Here is a 23438-nt window from a genome sequence, read left to right as displayed (position 1 = left end):
AAATACCCACTGTTTAAAATAAAACTGGTAGCTTGTATCCACATATTGCGTTGACACTGGATATAAGAGTGAACACTGTTTAAGAATGTAATATGACACTATGTAATGAAGAAATAACAAAAGTAAAATCAGAAATAAATGTATGGATTTAATTTACCGTAAATAAATTTTGCTAGTTTGAATTTTCTCGGTGTTTTTTTCAAGTTTATGGAACACTGAAATTTTTCAATGTGATCATACCAGTACAGTATTTAGAATTTTTTATTGTTTCGTGGGTTTTGAAATGTTGTAAGTTATGGCACCCAGTATTTAGTCTGTGTTTGATGTTTCTTGCTAGCTGTCTGGTTTTTATCTGCATTTTTTTTGTTGTTGCTGATAGGTCTGATGAACAGGATATCTCCTGAAGGTTTGAAAATAATACAGAAGACATTTTGTTACAAAGCTTGTGTCTTTTTTTCATTTTCCTGACAGACTATATAACTTCTTGTGTATGTTTTAGTGGAATGTTATTTGATTTGATTTAATTTTTGTTGAATTTAATTTTCTTTTTTGCTTATTATTACAGGTTACATTTACTGGGATTGGCACAGTTTTGGTTATATGAATTTTAATTGCAAGACTATTTTCACTTTGTATAAAGTATAAATATATCTTGCTGTAAATTGTTTATATTTCTGAACCTGTATTTTTATTTTACTAGGAGTGTGATCAAGAAAAGTGAAAATGTGATCAAAACATTAGCCAGAGAGCAAAAACTTGTACCAGCTTTGAAGAGAGCTTTGTGCAATGCCAAGACCTTGCCAGAGATAGAACATTTGGTATGGCATCAAATTAATGTTAAACTTAGCCTTAAAAATTCTTTTGCAACTCTCAGATTTAACCCCAAATGGCAGTTTTACTTACAAAGATACATTGTATTTGATTAGCATTAAAATGGCCCTTGATTCTGTTGCTCAACAAACCTAGAGAATAAAATGTGTTCATAGTTTGGAATTTGATTGAACAAGACAGAGATTGGTGAATGAAAATAAAAGTTTCACTTTCTGAAAGTTGTTATATAAATAACAGAACGTTTTGACTTTCTTAGGTCATCTTCAGGTTAAAAAAGTAATCTTTTTGTTAACCTAAAGATGACCTAATAAAGTCAAAACGTTGTTCTGTACTTTATTTTAACAAAAGTTTTTATACCCGTGCCAGTCATCTTGAGATAAATTTTGCTTTCAGTGGGTTTCTCGTCATCAGGAACTAACAGTACAGTTAGGTAATGAGTTGTATGTTCCAACAGCTAGGGGATATAAGTTATTGTAATAGTTAGGGTAGACAGTTGTTTGTTTGAAACAAAACCATGCTGGTGGTAGCTTACCCAGTAGAATTTTGTTTTTTGGTCTAGGATTTAAGGTTTGCTAAGAACAATTTGCAAGGTTTAACTATATACCTTTTTATTTGGCACTGATTTGAAAGCAGTCAAGTAGAGACATTGTATTCAGGATGTCAAATTATTTATCTAAATTTACATGATAAAGATAAGTGTGTAGATTTCGTGTATCTGGATTTTCAGAAAGCATTTGACAAAGTGTCTAAAAAGATTTGTAAAGAAACTTATCTATATAGGTGGGGGGATAAGTTAGTAAATTTGATAGAAGAGTAGCTAAATGGAATACAGTAAAGGATGGTTATAGAGTTCAGTCAAACTGGATTAATGTCACAAGTGAGGTATCTCAGGGCTAAGTCTTATGACCGTTGTTGTTTCTTATTCACATCAGTAGCATAGATGAAGGAATGGTCAATAAATTACTTAAATTAACAGATAATATTAATTTATTGGATATTGCTGGCTCTGAAGAGGATGCTACTAGTTTACAAAAGGATTTAGATCATTTAGTGAGTTGGGTGAATAAGTGGCAATTTGGTTTTAATTATAATAAATGTAAGATAATGTATGTGGGTTATCATAATTTGAATTATAATTATAATGTGGATAGGAATAACCTTAACAATGTTATGAAAGAAAGTGATCTTTCTGTGATAGTTCATCAGTTCTAAAGCCATCCAAGCAGTGTGCTATTCTTAGTGGTAGGGAAAATAAGAGTTCAGGTTGTATGTACAGAAATATTGTATACAATTCTAAGTAGGTTATAATTTTATTGTATAGGTCATTGATTGTGCCACATTTGGAGTATTGTGTTCAGTCGTAGGCTCCTTACTTCAGGAAGAACATTGAGCTGTTGGAAAGGGTTCAAAAGAGGGTTACTAAAATGGTACCTTGAATGGAAAGGTTGTCATATGAAAAGAGATTAAGATCCTTGAAATTGTTTTCTTGAAAAAGAAGTCAGAGGGGATCTTATTGAAGTGTTTAAGATTGTAAAAATAATTGATAACATTAAAACAACATTTTTCAAACTTAACAGTCAGAATTACAGAACTATGGAACAGAAATATAGTTTTAGGCAAGGTAGAAACTGTCTTTAGCTAAGACAATTTTATTTTTAAAGTAGAGTGGTTGGACAGTGGAATGAATCCATTTGTCTTTGGATGCTGTGGAGGCAGTAAATTTGAATAAGTTTAAAAGAAAGCTTGATAGACAAATTAATGGTAAAGGCTGGCTTTAATTTTTTTTAAATTTATTAATACTTTTAGTTTGGCTTACAGGATTGGACAGCAAAGATGGACCAATAGGTCCTTTATTGTCACTAAACATTGTTATATGTTATAATGATGGTGATATTCTTTTAATTTCATGGTTTTAATGTCTTGAAAGTTTTAAATGTTCAACACTAATTCCTGTGCAGTGAATTTGAAAGTGATATGTAAGGAAATTTTCATTGAAATTGGGTCACATTTTGTTATGTTTGGAATGTTAACAATTACTGACCATAGATTTTTCCCCTTAGTGTGGATTCCTGTATGTGGTGAGGGATCCTCCCAGAGAAGGTTCTGTGCTTTCAGTTTACCTCCTCTGGGATCTAAACATCCACCTATGTGTTTACTGTGCGTGGTGACCCATGAAAGGGAGGAGAGGATGCTGGTGGTTGAAGGGTCCAACCTCAACACACCACTTTGTGCTTGAATTTCTGTAGATGGTCAACCTTGGTGTGGCCCCCCTAGGGTCATTTGGCTGGTCCATTTGGCTATTGTCAACCAAGTACCAGCATAGGACGTCCTCAACAGGTGTAGTGGACATTATGTCTGATACTGGTGTTCAGGTTTAGTGCTCATAAAACCTTGGCATTGCTGCAGTGACCTCATGTGACACTGTAGTGCATCCCCTTATAAAGCTCCAGGGTGGGTGGGGTCAGTGGGCACTGAAATATTCTTTTTTTTATTATGGATACCCCTCAAATAAAAAAAAACAAACAAGCATGACAGCATAGAGAAAAATCTGACTACTGGCAAATGACCACACATTTGACTGTACGGTCAAACTCGCGACTTGAATCTGTCCCACAATTTTTAATTGTACATTCTTTAACTGAAAAACCCTCAGGGCAGGTGTCTCTATTTTTTATTCAGAAGGGTTTAGAATGGCTTGCTGGCTCTCCTAAATGAGTAAAAAAATTATAGTCAGGGGACATTTTAATGGAAACATCTTTATTGCAACATTCCAAACTCCTCTTGAAATAAAAGGCCATTGCAGTTTACCCATTGAGGTTACTCCTCATTCTACTTTAAATTCTTCCAGAGGAGTTATAGTTGAGAGGGATTTAAAGACCATTCCTGAGTCTGAGATTCTCCCAGGTTTCACCAGCCAAGGTGTTACAGTCGTTTGCCAAATTTTTACTCGAGAGACGGGATTATGGAGCTGACAAATGTTCTAATATTAACATTTACAACATCATGTTCTCCTACCACAATCAAGGTAGGATATCTGAATTGTAAGGTACAGCCTTATATTCTTAACCCTGTTAGATGTTTTCATTTTCAACGTTTTGGTCATTCAAAAACATCTTGCCGTGGTTCCTTGACATGTGCCTGTTGTGCTGTTAAAGACCATGATGCTTTTGAATGCCAACTAGAACCACGTTGTATTAACTGTAATGGTCCGCATCCTTCTTATTTTACTTGCTCTGAATGGGTATAAGAGAAAGAAGTACAACGTCTAAAGACAGTTCACAATATTACTTACCCAGAGGCTTGGAAATTACTATTTCCAATTCCATCTTGGACTTATGCTGATGTAATCTATTCCACTACTACAGTAGGAGTTCAGACAGACCTTTCCATGCCTCCTACAGAATTCTTCATAGTGCATCTTAATCTAGTACCCTCCAAAATCAACAAAGTTAAATATTCAGTACCTACTTTTATCTCTGTTTCTACAACATCTTCTAGTCACTGCCCAACTTCACCTTGTTCAAGCCCAGGTGTTTCCATGGGGTCTTCCTCTTTTGACACCCCAAAAATTAAACAAACCATTCCTTCACATTCTCAACCACTGAAACGTATGTCTACAAACACAGATCTGTCTACTTGATCCAGAGCAGGATCACTAGAGAGTAACCTACCCACATCCAGTAAAGAAAAAGAACAGTCACAAGCAGAAAGTCTCCTTGCCATATTATCCTTAAAAATAAATAAAAATGGCCATGCTAATCCAATGGAACTGTCGAGGTTTTCAATCAAATGTGAATGACGTCAAGGATTTGAGTTTTATCATCCCAAATGTCTTTCTTTACAGAAAACATTTTTAAAACCTACTAATAAAGTCACAATTCAACAATACTCCTTATACCGAAGTGAAAGGTCATGTGTAGGACAAGGACATGGGGAGTAATGCTGCTGGTTGATCACATTGTGCCCACCCAGTTCTTGTCATTGAATATTCCCTTGGAGTCTGTAGCCATCTGTATCTCCTTGGGTCGTACCATCACTGTTTGCTCTCTGTACCTTACCCCTGGGCAAAATTATCATCCATCAGACCTTGATGCCCTCACTGAGCAACTGCTAACCCCCTTTCTAACTTTAGAGGATCTTAATGGGCGTAATTGCCTCTGGGGTGGTTCTAGTATTGATGTGAGGGGTCGTGCTATAGAGCATATGCTCTTGAATCACAACCTGTCTCTCTTCAATACTGGCTCTTACACTTATTTTCATACATCCAGTAAGACTGCTATAGATCTTTCTATCTGCTCCCATTTGCTTTTCACTTGTTTTCTTGGGAGGTTGACATCAGTCCATGGGATAATGATCATTTTCCTATCATATTAAGAGAGATTGGCTGTAGTCAGTGCCACCTGACCTGTGTGCCTCAGTGAAAGTTGGACAAGGCCAACTGACCCTCTTTAACTGCTCTCTTAGAACTTGATCCTGCCATCTAATGTAAATCATCTATAGATGATTGTGTAGTAGTGGTAACTAACTGTATTTTCCAAGCAGCTTCTCAGTGCATCCCAAAAACCTCTACATCTTTCCCACAGCATCCCCGCCCTTGGTGGAATTCTGCTTGTTTTATAACACAAAAAGCTCAGAAACATGCTTGGAATAAATTTTGTAGATATCCCACGCTTACAAACCACATTGCATTTCAGCAAGCCCATACGCAGGCTCGGTGAGTTAGACGTGAAAGCCAGTAGGAATCTTGGATTAAATTTACTTCTAGCATTTATTCAACCACCAGTTCAAAATTCATATGGGACAAGACCTGGAAGGTGAGTGGACAGTATACTTCTGCCCCCTCTCTATCTTAATATTCCATGGCCATGAAGTTGCTGATGCTCAGAGCATTGCAAATACTTTTGGTGAATGTTTCTCTCATGTATCTAGCTCTTCAAACTCATCCCCTTCTTAGCTGTTAAAACATGAGTTGGACATCTGCCTCTTTCCTTTTCGACTGATCATCCCTATGATTACAATTGCCCTCTTACACTGGTGGAACTCACTCTTGCGCTTCGTTGGTTTGGCAATAATCAATTGGACCTGTTGGCATACATTACAAGATGTTATGCTGTATCTTTCCTTCCTCTCTTGCTATTTTTTTGGTTGTTTTTAATTGGATCTGGCAGGAGAATGTTTTTCCTGATGCTTGGCACCATGCTATTGTACTCTCTTTTCCTAAACCTGGGAAGGATTCCAAGATTCCTTTGAACTACCATCCAATTGCTTTGACAAGATGTCTTTGTAAGATCTTAAAGAAGATGGTTAATGCTTGTCTCATTTGGTTCCTCGAATCAAACAATCTCTCACCCACTCAGTGTGGGTTCCATTGACAGTGCTCCACCATGGACCACATGATTTAACTTAAAGCATCAATCAGGGAAGCCTTTCTCAAGCAACAACATCTTGTTTCTGTATTTTTTTTTAGCTTGAGAAAGCTTGTGATACAACATGGAAGTTTGGCGTCTTGCAAGACGTCCACTCACATGGGCTGCATGGCAGTTTACTGGTTTTTATTAAACATTTTTTAATGAACTGGTGATTCCAGATCTGTATGGGTTTGACACTTTCCCATTCTTTTCCACAAGAACTTGGAGTCCCTAAGGGCTATGTTTTGAGAGTGTCACACTTTTCATTATAAAGATTAATGCCATAAGTGGACAACCATGACTACAGTTGCAAATGGTCTCTTTATCGATGACTTCCACATTATGTGTCAGTCATCAAACATGAGGTATACTAAGTGGCAGCTACAGACTGTCCTCAATCATTTACTGAGGTGGACCACAACAAATGGTTTCAACCTTTCTCTCTCTAAAACTGTTAGCATGCACTTTTGTCATCAACAGGGTATTCATCCTTATCCCAAAATCTGTATTGATGAAATTGTGCTACCTATGGTTCCTGAAACAAAGTTATTTTGGGCACATCTTTGACCATAAGCTGACCTTTATTACATACATCAAGCAGCTGCTTGTCAAGTGTACAAGGGCACTGAACATTCTCCATTCCTCTCTTCCATCTCTTGGGGGGTGGGTCAATATTTCATGCTACAAATCTATTGTGCCCTTATTCAATCAAAACTGGGCTATGGGTCTCTGGTCTATGGTTCTGTCAAGACCTTGGCCTTGAAAATGTTGGACCCTGTTCACCATCAGGGGCTTTGGCTCTGCACAGGGGCCTTCCACACTTCTCCAGTCAAGAGTTTGCACACAGAATCCAACGATCCCCCTCTGTATCTTTGTCGTTTGTAACTTTCTTTAATGTATGCTTCAAAACTTTGATCTTTACCACAACATCCCACATGGGGTTGTGTTCTCCTTCTTTAGTGGGCTGCACTTTTTCATTGTTTCTTTTAGTCTTCGTATCCAGGTGCAGTTGGATGAATTGGGTCTACCTTTGGATGATATACTGGTATCCACAGGTCAGGTCATCCCACCGTGGCTAATTACTATCCCCAAACGTGACCTTTTTTTTGAGTCATCTGAAGAAGGTAGATACTCTTAATTGGAAGTATTGCCTTCTATTTGCCCCCCTCGGTGTGGATTCCTGTACGTGGTGAGGGGACCTCCTAGGGAAGGTTCTGTTCTATCTGGTTACCTTCTCTGGGATCTAAACATCTACCCACGTGTTTGCCGTGCATGGTGACCCTTGAAGGGGAGGAGAGGATCCTGGTGGTTGAAGGGTTCCAACCCTAACACACCACTTTGGCCTCGAATTCCTGTAGACGGGTGGCCTTTGGGTGACCCCCCTTGGGTCAATCGGCTGGTCCACTTGGGCTAGAGTCAACCAAGTACCAGTGTTGGAAGTTCTCAATGGGTGTTGTGGACATTGTGCCTGATGCTGGTGTTTGGGTATAGTGCTCACGAAACCCTGACGTTGCTGCATTGTCCTTGCGTGACTTTGTAGTGCGTCTCCTTGTAGGGCTCCATGGTGGGTGGGGTCAGTGGGTACCGAAATTTTTTCTTTTTCCTATGGATCCTCTAAAAAATTTAAATAAAATTGTAAAAAAAAAGTAAATGGGTAAGCGACCATGTCTTGAATACTCAGAACAGCAATCTTCAACATCAGTAACACACGTACCTCATTTTCTTATATTACATTCTCTTTCGAAAAAACCTTTAGGGCAAATGTCCCCTTTTTTTATTCAAAAGGGACTAGAGGGACTTGCTGGCTCTCCAAAGTCACTAAAGAAACTTCGATCTGGTAACATATTGGTTGAAACATCCACATCCCAACACAGTGAACTCCTCTTGAATTCAAAGGCAATTGGGGATATACCTATTGAGGTTACACCCCATGCTACCTTGAATTCTTTACGAGGAGTTATTGTTGAAAGGGATTTGAAGAACGTTCCCGAGTCAGAGATTCTCGCTGGTCTCTCCACTCAAGGAGTTTCTGCAGTGAGGCGCATCTCCACTTGCAAAGATGGAGTTACACTGCCAACAAATACCCTCGTTTTAACATTTACTTCACCACGTGCACCTGCCACTATCAAGGCATGTTATCTCATTTGCAGGGTTCGGACATACATACCAAACCCTTTTCGATGTTTCCAATGTCAGAGATTCGGCCACTCAAAGACATCTTGTCGTGGTTCCCTGACATGTGCTCGTTGTGGAGGCAAGGACCACAATGCCTATGACTTTGACATGAACCCACATTGCATAAACTGCAATGGTTCTCACCCCTTTTATTTTCATTCTTGCCCAAAATGGTCGGAGGAAAAAGAGGTGCAGCGTTTGAAAACAACACATAACATTAGTTATCCTGAGGCTCGGAAATTGCTGTCCACAACTCCATCTCGGACATATGCTGCTGCACTTCATTCCACAACTACAGTGGGAGTGCAGACAGATCTCTCTGTGCTTCTAAGAGAATCGTTTTCAAAACAAATGAAAAGCCTTTTGACCTCCGTGGTTAAAAAGGTTGATGAATCGACTTTCACACCCATCTCTGTTCCTCCCATACCTTCCAACAAACCTCAAGATCCACGTCCTTCAGTTTCAAATACAGGCATTTCTTCCGATACATCTTTTTCTCCCACCACAAGAGACAAAACAATTATTCGTTCGCATCCTCAGTCACTGGATTCCCCTTCCAATAACAAAAACCTGCCCACCCAACCCAGAGCAGGATCCATGGAGGTTGATAGACCTCCTCCGACTAAAGACAGTAAAGAAAAAAGATGTGGTCGTAAACCGAAGGGTTATCCAGCCACTTCACCTACCCGTTCTTAAAAATGGCCACCTTGATACAATGGAACTGTCGAGGTTTTCGTTCTAATCTGGATGATATCAAAACGCTGATTGCTTCCTACCATCCTGTTTGTCTTTCTTTACAAGAAACATTTCTCAAAACTGCTGATACAGTCTCCATTCGGCAGTTTTCTCTGTACAGAAATGACAGGTTGTGTGATGGTCGAGTACATGGAGGGGTGGCACTGTTGGTTGATCAACACGTGCCCACCCTGTCTTTGTCACTCAACACACCCTTGGAGGCTGTAGCCATCTGTGTTTCCTTGGGTCATGCCATCACTGTTTGTTCTCTGTACCTGTCCCCTGGAGAGACATATGATCAATCAGATCTTGATGCTCTCGTTGAACAATTGCCATCTCCATTTCTAATCCTAGGGGATTATAATGGACATCATCCCCTCTGGGGAAGTGCTATTATTGATGGGAGGGGCCGATCTGTAGAGCGGATGCTCTCTGATCACAATTTTTCTCTTTTCAATACTGGTTCTTCCACTTACTTTCATGCACCTAGTCAGTCCTTTACCGTTATTGATCTCTCAGTTTGCTCCCCTTCATTATTCTCCCATTTTTCATGGAGGGTTGACAGTAATCCACTAGGCAGTGATCATTTTCCGATCCTTTTGAGAGAGACTGGCCGTGGTCGATGCCACCCTACCCGCATGCCCCGGTGGAAGCTGGATCAGGCAGACTGGTCCACTTTCACTGCTCTCGCAGAACTTGATCCTGCCATCGTAATTCAGCCATCAATAGACGACTGTGTAGCAGTGGTAACTGACTGTATTACACATGCAGCTGCTCAGTGTATTCCTAAAACCTCGACACGTTTTCGACGATATCCTTGTCCGTGGTGGAATCCTGCTTGCCACTTAGCAAGGAAGGCTTAAAAGCGGGCCTGGGATACTTTTCGTAGATATCCCACACTTTCAAACCGGGTTGCTTTCCAACGGGCCCGTGCACATGCTAGGTGGGTAAGACGTCAAAGCCAGAAGGAATCTTGGATTAAGTTCACAACCAGCATATCTTCTACCACCAGTTCCAAGATCATATGGGACAGGATTCGAAAGGTTAATGGGCACTACAATTCTGTCCCCCTCTCGATCTTACTCTCTGATGGTCAGGAGGTGACTGATGTTCGGAACATCGCTAACACTCTAGGTGAAAGCTTTTGCCGGGTATCTAGCACTTCTGCTTGTTCCTCCACCTTCTTGGCCATCAAGACTCGGGCAGAGCGATCACCTCTTTCCTTTCAAACTGACTGTTTCTTTGGATATAATTGTCCCTTCACCCCTGGTGGAACTAAAAATGGCCCTTCATTGGTCTGCCAGTGCGTCTGTTGGACCTGATGATATTCATTATGACATGCTGCACCATCTATCTCCTGCTTCTCTTGATGTCCTTCTGATTGTTTTCAACCGGATCTGGCAGGAGAATGTTTTTCCTGATGCCTGGCGCGCCAGGCTATTATTTTACCTTTCTCTAAGCCAGGGAAAGATCCCAAGATTCCTTCAAACTACCGTCCAATTGCTTTGACGAGCTGTCTCTGTAAGACATTAGAAAGGATGGTTAATACTCGTCTTGTTTGGTCACTTGAATCAAACAACCTCCTATCGCCCACCCAGTGTGGGTTCCGTCGACAGCACTCCACCACAGACCACCTAATTCGTCTTGGAACATCTATCAGAGAAGCCTTTCTCAACCGCCAACATCTTGTATCAATATTCTTTGACATAGAGAAGGCTTACGACACAACATGGAGGTATGGCGTTTTGCGAGACCTCCATACATATGGGTTACGTGGCCATCTACCCATGTTTATTAAAAATTTTTTAATGGACAGGAGATTCCAAGTTCGTGTGGGTTCGACACTTTCCCGTTCTTTTGTACAGGAACTTGGAGTCCCTCAAGGCTGTGTATTGAGTGTTACACCCTTCAGTATAAAGATAAATGCCATCACTGAACAACTCCCTCTCACTGTTGCGAATGGGCTGTATGTCGACGACTTTCACATCTCATGTCAGTCGTCAAACATGAGATATATTGAGCGGCAACTACAAACCGCCCTCAATTGTGTACAGAAGTGGACTCTGGCGAACGGCTTTAATTTCTCTCTCTCCAAAACTGTATGCATGCTCTTTTGCCGTCGACGGGGTATTCACCCTAATCCTGAACTTCATATCAGTGAAGTTTTGCTGCCAGTGGTCCCGGAGACCATATTCTTGGGGCTTATCTTTGATCGTAAACTGACCTTTATACCACACTTAAAGCAGCTTCTGGTCAAATGCACAAGAGCACTGAACATCCTCCGTGTTCTCTCTTCTACCAGTTGGGGGGCAGATCGCTGTTCAATGTTAAAGGTATATTGTGCTTTTATTAGATCGAAACTTGATTATGGATCAATGGTCTATAGCTCTGCCAGACCCTTGGCCTTAAAGATGCTGGACCCCATTCATCACCAAGGACTTCGACTCTGCACTGGGGCTTTCCGTACCTCTCCAGTTCAAAGTATATACATTGAATCTCATGAACCTTCTCTACACCTTCGCCGTTTGCAACTATCTTTACAATATACTTCGAAACTTCATTCCTTCCTTGGTGGGCAGTACTTTTTCAGAACAGACGATCTGTCATTGCTCCGTTTGGCCTTCGCATTCGGGCGCAATTGGATGAATTGGGTCTGTCCTTGGATAACACTGCAGGTTCCACAGGTTGGCCCATCCCACCATGGCTTTTTTCAGCCCCCAAATGTGACCTTTCTTTCAGTCACCTAAAAAAGGCAGATACTCCAGATTGGAAGTACTGTCTTTTATTCAATGAATATCTTTCAAACAATCATTCAGTTCCCATTTATACAGATGGTTCCAAATCAGGTAATTCAGTGGGCTCTGCTATAGTTTGCTGTGGTTCAGTAGTTGCGCGCAGAATCCCTTCTACAGCTTCTGTGTTCACTGCTGAACTGTATGCCATATCTCTTGCCCTGGATCATATTGCAGCTGAGCAGTACTCCAACTGCACTATTTATACTGATTCGCTTAGTTCTATACTTGCCTTGGAATCGCTACACGTTAGCTCACATCTTATTCTCGCTGATATTCGAAACCAACTGGCCCATTTCTCATTAGCAGCTACTTCAATCCAGTTTTTCTGGATACCAGGCCATGTTGGTATTTGCGGGAACGAGCTTGCAGACATGGCAGCTAAATATGTCTGCTTCAGCACCATCACTCCTATGCCTATTTCGTACATGGACTATGGTGTTGTCTTCAAGGCTCGGCTCCATGCCAGCTGGCAGTCCACTTGGAGTGAGCAACGTGACAACAAACTTTTTCAAATCAAACACAAAATTTGACTTTGGCCATCTAGCTTCCATAAAGTTCGGAAGGAGGAAGTTGTTCTCACTAGGCTATGCATTGGTCACAGTTTTTTAACTCATCATTTTCTTTTATCTGGAACTGATGCACCAATGTGTAGTTTGTGTAACACTCAAATCACTGTCAGCCATGTTTTACTTTCTTGCCATCGTTACAATTCTTACGACGGCAATATTTTAAACATATTTTTTCCCAGGGTCAATCTGTAACATTGGACAGAGTTATTGGTGATGGTGACTCTGTCCACCTTGATAATGTTTTTAATATTTTTTAATGGCCATTAATCTTTTTAATCTCATTTAAGTGTTGCATATTTATTCATTACACCTTTTTAATTGTGGTTCCTTTTTTACAGTTTTAATCTCTCTCCTTCAATTTGACATTGGACAATGGCCAGAACATTAAATAACTCGACACCAGGACTGGAAAGGCCAACTTCAGGTGACTAACGCTACTGTTTGAACTATCCATTTGAACCACTCGTTAGTCGTTTTGGCGAGTTGTTATTATACTTTTGCTGCATATCATTTCACACTTTTACTACTTAACTTTTTAGTACTGGCCATATTGACTCATAACCCGGAACCAGGACTGGTAAGACCAACTTCAGGTGACTGACGGTGGTTTTTATACTTACCTGTTAGTCTTCCTGGCGGGTTATGATCATTACCATTCTGCTTCAGGTAGTTCTTTACAACTTTGTTGACTGGATGTCAACATTGGTTTTTTATGCCATTTTCTGTTTTAATTGCCGTTTTGCTTATATCTTCAATTACTTTTACAAATTTTACTCCATTTACTTGACTTTTATCTTTTTACTGGACATTTGGCTACTCATTATTACGATTTTGCGGAGTGTCTTTTAAAACTTTTATTCTTTTACATTTTGATAATAGCTGCTATGACACATAACCCGGAACCAGGACTGGAAAGGCCAACTTCAGGTGATTGACGGTGGTTCTTGAACTTACCTGTTAGTCTTCCTGGCGGGTTATGATCATTACCATTTTGCTAGAGTAAATATTTTACAACTTTAAAGACTGGATGTCATCATTGGTTTTTACACCATTTTCTGTTTTAATTGCTGTTTTGTTTTTACCTTCATTTACTTTTACAAATTTTATTCCATTTACTTGACTTTATCTTTTTACTGGACATTTGGCTACTCATTGTTACAATTTTGCTATGTATCTTTTAAAACTTCTATTCTTTTACATTTTGATACTGGTTGCTATGACACATAACCCAGAACCAGGACTGGAAAGACCAACTTCAGGTGACTGACGGTGGTTCTTCAACTTACCTGTTAGACTTCCTGGCGGGTTATGATCATTACCTTTTTGCTAGAGTAAATACCTTACAACTTCTTATACTCTGCCTTCTATCTTAACATTGTAGACTAGGTGTCAACATTGGTTTTATACTTTTTTGTTTTACCTTCATTTCCATTTATGTCTATTACTACATTTTTTTTTTTTTACATTATTACCAAATGTCTGGCGCAGATAGCCGCACTGCTTTGTGCCATAAAACACTAAATCAATCAATCAATCAATCTATTTGCCAAATATCTTTCAAACCATCCTTCCATTCCCATTTATACAGATAGGTCAAAATCAGGTAACTGTGTAGGCTCTGCCATGGTTTGCTGTGATTTGGTTGTTGCATACAGAATCCCCTCTACAGTTTCTGTGTTCATAGCTAAATTGTATGTCATTTCTCTTGCTGTGAATCATATAGAAGTTATGCAGTACATGAACTGTACTATTTATACCAATTCACTTAGCTCTCTGTTAGCCCTGGAATTGCTTCACGTCAGTTTTCATCCTATTCTCATTGGTATTCAAAACTGACTGGTCCATTTATCTCTATCATCTACTTCTGTCCAGTTTTTCTGGATACCAGGCCATATTGGTATTCGTGGGAACAAGCTTGCTGATTTTGCAGCTAAGTCAGTCTGCTCTGGTACTATCCCTGCCATATCTGTTCCATATGTGGACTATAGTCCTGTATTCAAGGCTCAGCTCCACGCCAGTTGACAGTCAACTTGAAGTAAGCAACGTGATAATGAGCTTTTCTGAATCAAACCTTCTATTGCTCTTTTGTCATCTTGCTTCCATAAGGATCGGAAAGAGAAATTTGTTCGGACTAGGCTACACATTGGTCACAGTTTAATTTTTGCCACTTTCTTTTATGTGGTACTGATATACCAATGTGTGGCCTGTGTGGCACTGAAGTCTCAATAACACACATCTTACTGTCATGCTGTCATTACAATGACACCATTTGAAATATATTTTTATGGTGGGTTCACCTTTGACTTTGGTCAGTATCGTTGGTGAGGGTGAAATGATAATTTTTAAGGGCCATTGGTCTTTTTAACTCTTTAAGATTTTAATCTGAAAAATTGGACTATGTTCTGTTTTAGCTTGATTCCTTTTTACATATTTTACTGATTTTACATTTTACACTTTTACTGGCTGTTTGGCACAGACAGCCGAGTTGCTTTGTGCCAATGAACACTAAACAACAAACCATAGGTTTCTATAGACCAATTGTGATGTAAGGGTCTTATCAGTTATTCTAGAACAAACAAGAAACACACCACTAGTATATGTAAGGTTAACAGGCCATGTGATGTATCATTTGTAGATATTATTTGCTAGTGCATGCACTTTGATATATATATATTTTTAATTATTATTAATTTGTTGCTATGGCATCAACAGATTGCGCAAATGGTCCAAACATCATCTGTTACACTTGTAAGTTTGACAGAAGGTCAAGTTTTTTCTTCTCAATTTAAAAAAAGTATTTTTACATAATAGAGAAAAAAAATGAATATTTTCAAAATATGTGTAACTGAATTATGGACAATTTATTGTTGAAACCAAAACAACTTTTATGAAGTTTGAACTTGCAAACTCATATTTTTTTTTTATGAGTTATTGATATAAAGAAAATTTTGATTCTTAAGGATTTTTTTAATAGTTTATCTGTGTTTGGCTGGTAGTCAATGATTAGTTGAATTGTTACTTGATTATGATAAATTATTTATTTCACTGAAGTCTTATTTCACATGTTAAATATTAAACTCAGAAAAGTGTAAAAAGAAACAAACAACTCGTACACTTCTAACATTAAGCAAGTCTTGAAACAATTTTTCTTTGTATTAGGTAGACCACAGTCTCCTCTGAGTAGGTATTTTTGTTCAGAGACAGTTTTGGTTTCCATAATCCCCTAAATCCATTCTTCTGTAACAGTTGAATGTTACATGTTTAAATTAATGGCTGTTTACTCCTGTATTCATGCTGTAGTATTTTAGATATTGTATTGTTCAAATTGTTGGCCAGTGTCTTCCACAATAGGCTGTCACCAAATGACTAATTCTCAGCAGCTTGTTATTTTCAATGTGCAGGCTGAAATGTATACACAACTTCTAAGAAACATTATTTGAAACACAACTTGTTCTTACTGTTTTACTTTAGCATTCTCTATTGTTTTTTGCTCTTTAGTTGTTCTATGGTTAAAAAAATGACATATAGTTTACAAAATAATTTGTTTACTGTTTCTAAATTAGTATGCTCCTTACAAAAGTGGAGGTCAGAAAACATTAGCAGGTCGAGCACGTGCTCTAGGGCTTGAAGAATCAGCACTTCATATATTGGAAAATTTTGGTTCTCTTCAGACAATGTTGCCACGAAATTTTGTCAAAAATGATGTGAAAGGTAAGAACACTGTTAATTATTTATGTTCCCTCAGTGTTTTCTAGCATATAATTAATCCTTACCATGGCTAACATCACTTAAACTAGAGGTTTGTATCATAGTACTAGATAAACATAGGTTTTATACAATTACATATTATAATGCTACATCTTCTAGCATACTGCAAGATAAACCTTAGGATTTACCTGTAACAAGTAATACCCTAGGATTTACCTTATATATATATATATATCTGTAACAAGTAAAGCCTTAGGATTTACCTTGTATGTGTCTGTAACAAGTAATACCTTAGGAATTACCTTGTTTGTGTCTGTAACAAGTACTACCATAGTATTTACCTTGTATGTGTCTCTTACAAGTAATATCTTAGGATTTATGTCTGACATTTCTGTAACAATTGTGATAGAGCACAAGTGCATTTGAAAATGATACCTAAGTCTCTTTGATATTTATACTACTGTTGAAAACTTTCTTAAACTTGTTTTAATTAGGCTTGTCTACTGAACAAGAGGTATTGACAGGATGGCAGCATATAATAGCTGATGCCATTGCTAAGAATAGAGACATTCTGGACTTTGTTAGGAAACAGTAAGTATAAATATGTAACAATTGATTAAACTGTTTAGTATATGTATGGAATAGTATAATAACCTGAATGGCAACTTAAATTTGTAACCACAGTTTAAAGAATTAGTTTATCTTTCCAGTTGTACTGACTAGGTATGACTTCGTGGTTAGCATGTCAGTTTGCAAATTAAAGGATGTAGGGTTTAATACATGATGTTGCTGCACATGTTCCACTTTTTTAGCTATTTGATGCATTATAAATATGACAGTCAACCCTCTTTAATTTATTCAAAGATACACTTCTGGCTTTCTGTCTACTTAGTGGTCAGAAGTAGGGATTGCTATATTTGAAGATGTGTGACCTGGGTGTTCAATTCTTCCTGTTGAAAAATTTCAATTTGTTACAGATAAAAATATGGTATTTTTGTACATCAAAACTCAACAGATGGAAGTATTCAACTTAATGCCTTATGAGTAACATTACAGTGAATTGTATGGAAAACAAAGAATGGTTCTTGGTCTTCTGAGTTCTACATTTAATTTCTATAGTACTGATTTATCAGCAACAGCCCATCATAGTGATCATAGAGTAACAAGAATGATACACAAATAATGGGATATAAACCACAAAGAAGAAAGGGGAAGAACATTCTAATCCAAGTGTCTGATTAGACAAACAGCCAACCAGCATTACAGATGAAAACATTCAGACAGCTAGTAAAATAAACTCCTAGCACAGTGAGAAACCTGAAAAAGTGTATAATACTTTTTCACCAGAAAGGTCCAGATGTACATCTGTAATTTTGTGTACTCCATATCAGGACTTTTCTGAAAATGTCACCAGATTAACACCCAATACATAATACCTAACTAGACATTAGTGACCATAAGAAATGTTACTAATAATTAAGCTTAAATAGACTACTTGTGTCAAAGGTTGATGTCTTGTCACTAAGCTTTATAATAAAAACTTGAAAATACCATTTGACTGTTTTCAGATGTAAGTATACCTGTGATAGTGACAAAGAATCTCATCAATTTAAAAATAACTCTATGTGGATATTAAGCTAGTGTAAAATTACACATTTTATGAAAAACAAACTTATAATTGTATACATAAAGACAACTTATTTTTGTTTTAAAGTGGTGTTTATTGTCCAGGTCTTTTAAAGCTTTGACATTTCTTTTAGCTCAATGAAATGTACTTTTCTGACTCTCAAGTTGAAACATTTTATTCAGTTTTAATTTTTTCCCATATCTTTCAAGTTGAAATATTTTTTGTAATTGTAGCAAAATATTATTTTCTTCCTAGATGATCAAGGTAAAAAAAGAATTGGCCAAATGTAAAAACAAAGAATAGTTTCAGTATCATGTAATTGTTTACAGATGCAAGTCCATGGATGTTACAGTAACAAGTTTAAAATCCTCGACTGCTGAGAAGCTGGATAAACAAGCCTTTGTAGAAGGTCGTGACACCTCAAATTACAAGTTTGAAAATTACTTTAACTTCAAGGTTTCTGTCCAGGATATCAAATCTTATCAGGTTAGCCACAAATGGTTTATTTAATTTTGGCTTTATCCTTTCATTTGAGAGCAGTTTTTGATCACCTGAAAATATTTAAACTTTGGGTTTTTTTTATTGTGAATGTAATGATTATTTGTTCCAGTGATTTAAATTTAACACTTTTTTTTCATATCATATGTAAAATGTTTTAGTTGAGTATCTTTACAATATATCTGCAATTTATCAGGATTGAAGTTGGTTGAAAATCTGTTAGTCAGTAACAAGAGCCTTCCCTTTTGTCCAGTTAGCTCAAGTACTGTTGGAACAGAATGATCCAGCTTTAGAATCTAAAAAATGATGCATGTTTCAAAGCATTTAGTTTACAGTTACTGGTAAACCTTGTGTGTCAAGCATTTTGTTCATCTGCCTCATTAAGAAGTTGACTGGGAAAGTTAAATCTATTAATGACATATTACTAAAGAGTAAATAAAGTGTTGTGTTAAGATTAACTTTTGAATAGTATTAATAATAAAAACTACACTTCTCACTGTATTAAATGTTGAATGTACATTTACGTGACACACAGTAGCAGAGCATGTCACTCCACTCTGTCCTGACCACAAAAAATATAATTATAAGCTACTCAGTGATGTCGAGAAAACCCACTTGTAGAGAAATATATACGCAAAAACGGCTCGTTTGGGTTGAGAAAATATTTCAACCCAAACGAGCCGTTTTTTTCATATATAATTATAAGCTACTGTTTTGTGAAAATCCCCATTGGGTTACAAAACCAGTCTTGTAATACAAACATTAGAAAACACTGTAATACATTTTTTATCAAACTCCACCCCTCTAAGCTCAACGGAAAGCTTGGACTAACAAGAAGCACGGTACATTATAAAATGAAAATATAAATGCTCCACCAGGTGAATATGGTGTCTTCCCTCTCACTTTCAGTTGGACATTCTACTTGTTACAAATATTGCATGTGTTGTTGGTGTGTTGTATGTGACTCTTTGTTGAAATTTTGCACATTAAAATATATGATGTGTATAATATTTTAAACTGGTTCAGCATTCTACATGTTGGAACAGAACAGAAATTGCAAGATTTTTATATAAAATTATTAAAGATTTGTTACTTAGAAAAGTAAGTGTAATAGACATTAATTTGCTACAGGTTTTGTAACACTAACAGAAAGTTATTACTTAGTGAACTGAACAAAATATCAGCATGAGGTGTTTTATTTAATGAGTACCATTGTTCAGGCATAGTATTCAATTACACTATAGGTTTTCATTTGAAATGGTTTGAAAGTGTTTGAAAGGGATAGAGCAGAAACAAGAAAGTTTATACAAAGTTAGACAGTGAATAATGTTAGAATAACTTTATTTCCTTTTGTAAACATCTAAGAACTCAGTTCTGTAAGTACATATGTTATTATTTTCTGATATATAAATGTAATTTTCACACACTAATATATTTGTATAGGTACTAATTAATGACTTTCATTGATGTTAATTCAAAACCTGTTTATAGATACTTGCTATAAATCGTGGAGAAAACCAGAAAGTCCTGACAACCAAAATTGTTATTCCTATTTACATTAAGTTAGCAACGTTTGAGCTGTGTCGTAGAAAGTGGGGGGTACTTAGTAGAGATAAAGAAACGGCAGACTTGATTGAGAAGAGTATTCAAGATGCATATTCTCGTTTGTTGGAACCCCACATTTGTCGAGAAATCAGGTAGTCCCATAATTTGTTTGGGTGTGAAGTCACTACTTGTGCAGTTTAAAAGATTTTTGTTTTGGTGTTTCTTGAAGTTTTCTGTCATGATTGTTAAATAACTCTTTTGATATGACTTGGCTGTAATATTATGGGTTTAACTGTACCAATGAAGTTTGATTTATAACAAAGTACTAGCTGTGTATATGTAGCTAATAATGTTATTCCAGTTTCATGGGTGTTATTAGAAGATTGTATTCTGTAATTATTCCGAGATTTAGAAAAGCCTGTAATAGTAGACCATTAACATTTTCGTTTAAATTCACAGTTTCAGAGTACTAAATAAAAATACACTTATACTGGATAAAAATACACTTCAAAGTACAGAAAAAGAAAATGGTTATCTTACAAGTTCAATCATATTTATATAAATTATTTTTATTAAATATCTTGCAATGAAATTGTTTTTAAACAAATGTAATTTGTGACATCATTGAACTATTTTTAATTGTGCAAAGTGCAATTACCATATCTAATAATATAGTAATTGCACTTTGTTTTACCAGTATGTTAATATCAAGGTTGGTTTTTAAAACCTTAATTTCTAGTGCTTATCCAACAGTGTTTGTGTAGTAATTGTTTCAAATGTGAGAATGCCCTAATCTTTCCATTATTTCTCAGCATCCCATATGTGGTAATACTATGTTAGTAAAGCATTTTGTATATTGTATGTAGAAACACGCCTGTAGAGGGCTTTGTTGTTGTAGCTGAAAGCTTGTGAATGGAATAACTAAGGAACAAAGGGATTTTTTATTTTATGTTACAGAGCTGAACTCACAAAGAGGGCTGAAAAAGAATCTGTTGACGTTTTTAGTGCCAACTTGAAACGGTTGTTGTTGATTCCTCCTCTTCGAGGAAGGACAATTTTGGGGGTTGACCCAGGATTCAAACATGGATGTAAATTAGCCCTTATTTCATCAACAGGTAAATATATCAGATGTCAAACTCAAACATATAATCTGCAGTTGCTTTGATAAAAGGAAAAAAATGTATAAAAATACATTAAATAAGTTATTATGATCATGTGTTCAAAGGTCCTAGAAAAATAGAGAGCCAAATAAATCTTAGAAAATACAAACATCAGATTTCATTTGCTGACCTGCCAGTATTATACATATACATAAAACATCAGATTTCATTTGCTGACCTGCCAGTATTATACATATACATAAAACATCAGATTTCGTTTGCTGACCTGCCAGTATTATACATATACATAAAACATCAGATTTCATTTGCTGACCTGCCAGTATTATACATATACATAAAACATCAGATTTCATTTGTTGACCTGCCAGTATTATACATATACATAAAACATCAGATTTCATTTGCTGACCTGCCAGTATTATACATATACATAAAACATCAGATTTCATTTGCTGACCTGCCAGTATTATACATATACATAAAACATCAGATTTCATTTCGTGACTTGCCAGTATTACACATATACATAAAACATCAGATTTCATTTGCTGACCTGCCAGTATTATACATATACATAAAACATCAGATTTCATTTGTTGACCTGCCAGTATTATACATATACATAAAACATCAGATTTCATTTGCTGACCTGCCAGTATTATACATATACATAAAACATCAGATTTCATTTGCTGACCTGCCAGTATTATACATATACATAAAACATCAGATTTCATTTGCTGACCTGCCAGTATTATACATATACATCAAACATCAGATTTCATTTGCTGACCTGCCAGTATTATACATATACATAAAACATCAGATTTCATTTGGTGACGTGCCTGTATTATACATATACATAAAACATCAGATTTCATTTGTTCACCTGCCAGTATTATACATATACATAAAACATCAGATTTCATTTGTTCACCTGCCAGTATTATACATATACATAAAACATCAGATTTCATTTGTTAACCTGCCAGTATTATACATATACATAAAACATCAGATTTCATTTGCTGACCTGCCACTATTATACATATACATAAAACATCAGATTTCATTTGCTGACCTGCCAGTATTATACATATACATAAAACATCAGATTTCATTTGCTGATTTGCCAGTATTATACATATACATAAAACATCAGATTTCATTTGCTGACCTGCCAGTATTATACATATACATAAAACATCAGATTTCATTTGGTGACCTGCCAGTATTATACATATACATAAAACATCAGATTTCATTTGCTGACCTGCCAGTATTATACATATACATAAAACATCAGATTTCATTTGGTGACCTGCCAGTATTATACATATACATAAAACATCAGATTTCATTTGCTGACCTGCCAGTATTATACATATACATAAAACATCAGATTTCATTTGTTGACCTGCCAGTATTATACATATACATAAAACATCAGATTTCATTTGTTGACCTGCCAGTATTATACATATCAACAAAACATCAGATTTCATTTGCTGACCTGCCAGTATTATACATATACATAAAACATCAGATTTCATTTGCTGACCTGCCAGTATTATACATATACATAAAACATCAGATTTCATTTGCTGACCTGCCAGTATTATACATATACATAAAACATCAGATTTCATTTGCTGACCTGCCAGTATTATACATATACATAAAACATCAGATTTCATTTGCTGACCTGCCAGTATTATACATATACATAAAACATCAGATTTCATTTGCTGACCTGCCAGTATTATACATATACATAAAACATCAGATTTCATTTGCTGACCTGCCAGTATTATACATATACATAAAACATCAGATTTCATTTGCTGACCTGCCAGTATTATACATATACATAAAACATCAGATTTCATTTGTTGACCTGCCAGTATTATACATATACATAAAACATCAGATTTCATTTGCTGACCTGCCAGTATTATACATATACATAAAACATCAGATTTCATTTGCTGACCTACCAGTATTATACATATACATAAAACATCAGATTTCATTTGCTGACCTGCCAGTATTATACATATACATAAAACATCAGATTTCATTTGCTGACCTGCCAGTATTATACATATACATAAAACATCAGATTTCATTTGCTGACCTGCCAGTATTATACATATACATAAAACATCAGATTTCATTTGCTGACCTGCCAGTATTATACATATACATAAAACATCAGATTTCATTTGCTGACCTGCCAGTATTATACATATACATAAAACGTCAGATTTCATTTGCTGACCTGCCAGTATTATACATATACATAAAACGTCAGATTTCATTTGCTGACCTGCCAGTATTATACATATACATAAAACATCAGATTTCATTTGCTGACCTGCCAGTATTATACATATACATAAAACATCAGATCAGATTTCATTTGA

At 36.5% G+C, this 23438-nt stretch overlaps 1 protein-coding gene across 1 annotated transcript in view; it reads left to right on the top strand.

Annotated features, from left to right (window-relative positions):
- Positions 1-23438, top strand: part of LOC143247234 (S1 RNA-binding domain-containing protein 1-like) — a 49573-nt gene that overhangs the window by 5279 nt on the left and 20856 nt on the right. The window contains exons 4-9 of the mRNA XM_076494946.1: positions 701-818; positions 16077-16224; positions 16716-16812; positions 18178-18334; positions 19838-20043; positions 20849-21006. Coding sequence (XP_076351061.1) covers positions 701-818; positions 16077-16224; positions 16716-16812; positions 18178-18334; positions 19838-20043; positions 20849-21006 — 884 coding nt within the window. The remainder of the gene's footprint in view (positions 1-700; positions 819-16076; positions 16225-16715; positions 16813-18177; positions 18335-19837; positions 20044-20848; positions 21007-23438) is intronic.

The sequence above is a fragment of the Tachypleus tridentatus genome, chromosome 3 (genome assembly GCF_004210375.1).
Source record: "Tachypleus tridentatus isolate NWPU-2018 chromosome 3, ASM421037v1, whole genome shotgun sequence".
Lineage (NCBI taxonomy): Eukaryota > Metazoa > Arthropoda > Merostomata > Xiphosura > Limulidae > Tachypleus > Tachypleus tridentatus.
The sequence above is the reverse complement of the archived record's forward strand: the minus strand, read 5'-3'. Positions and strand labels throughout refer to the sequence as shown.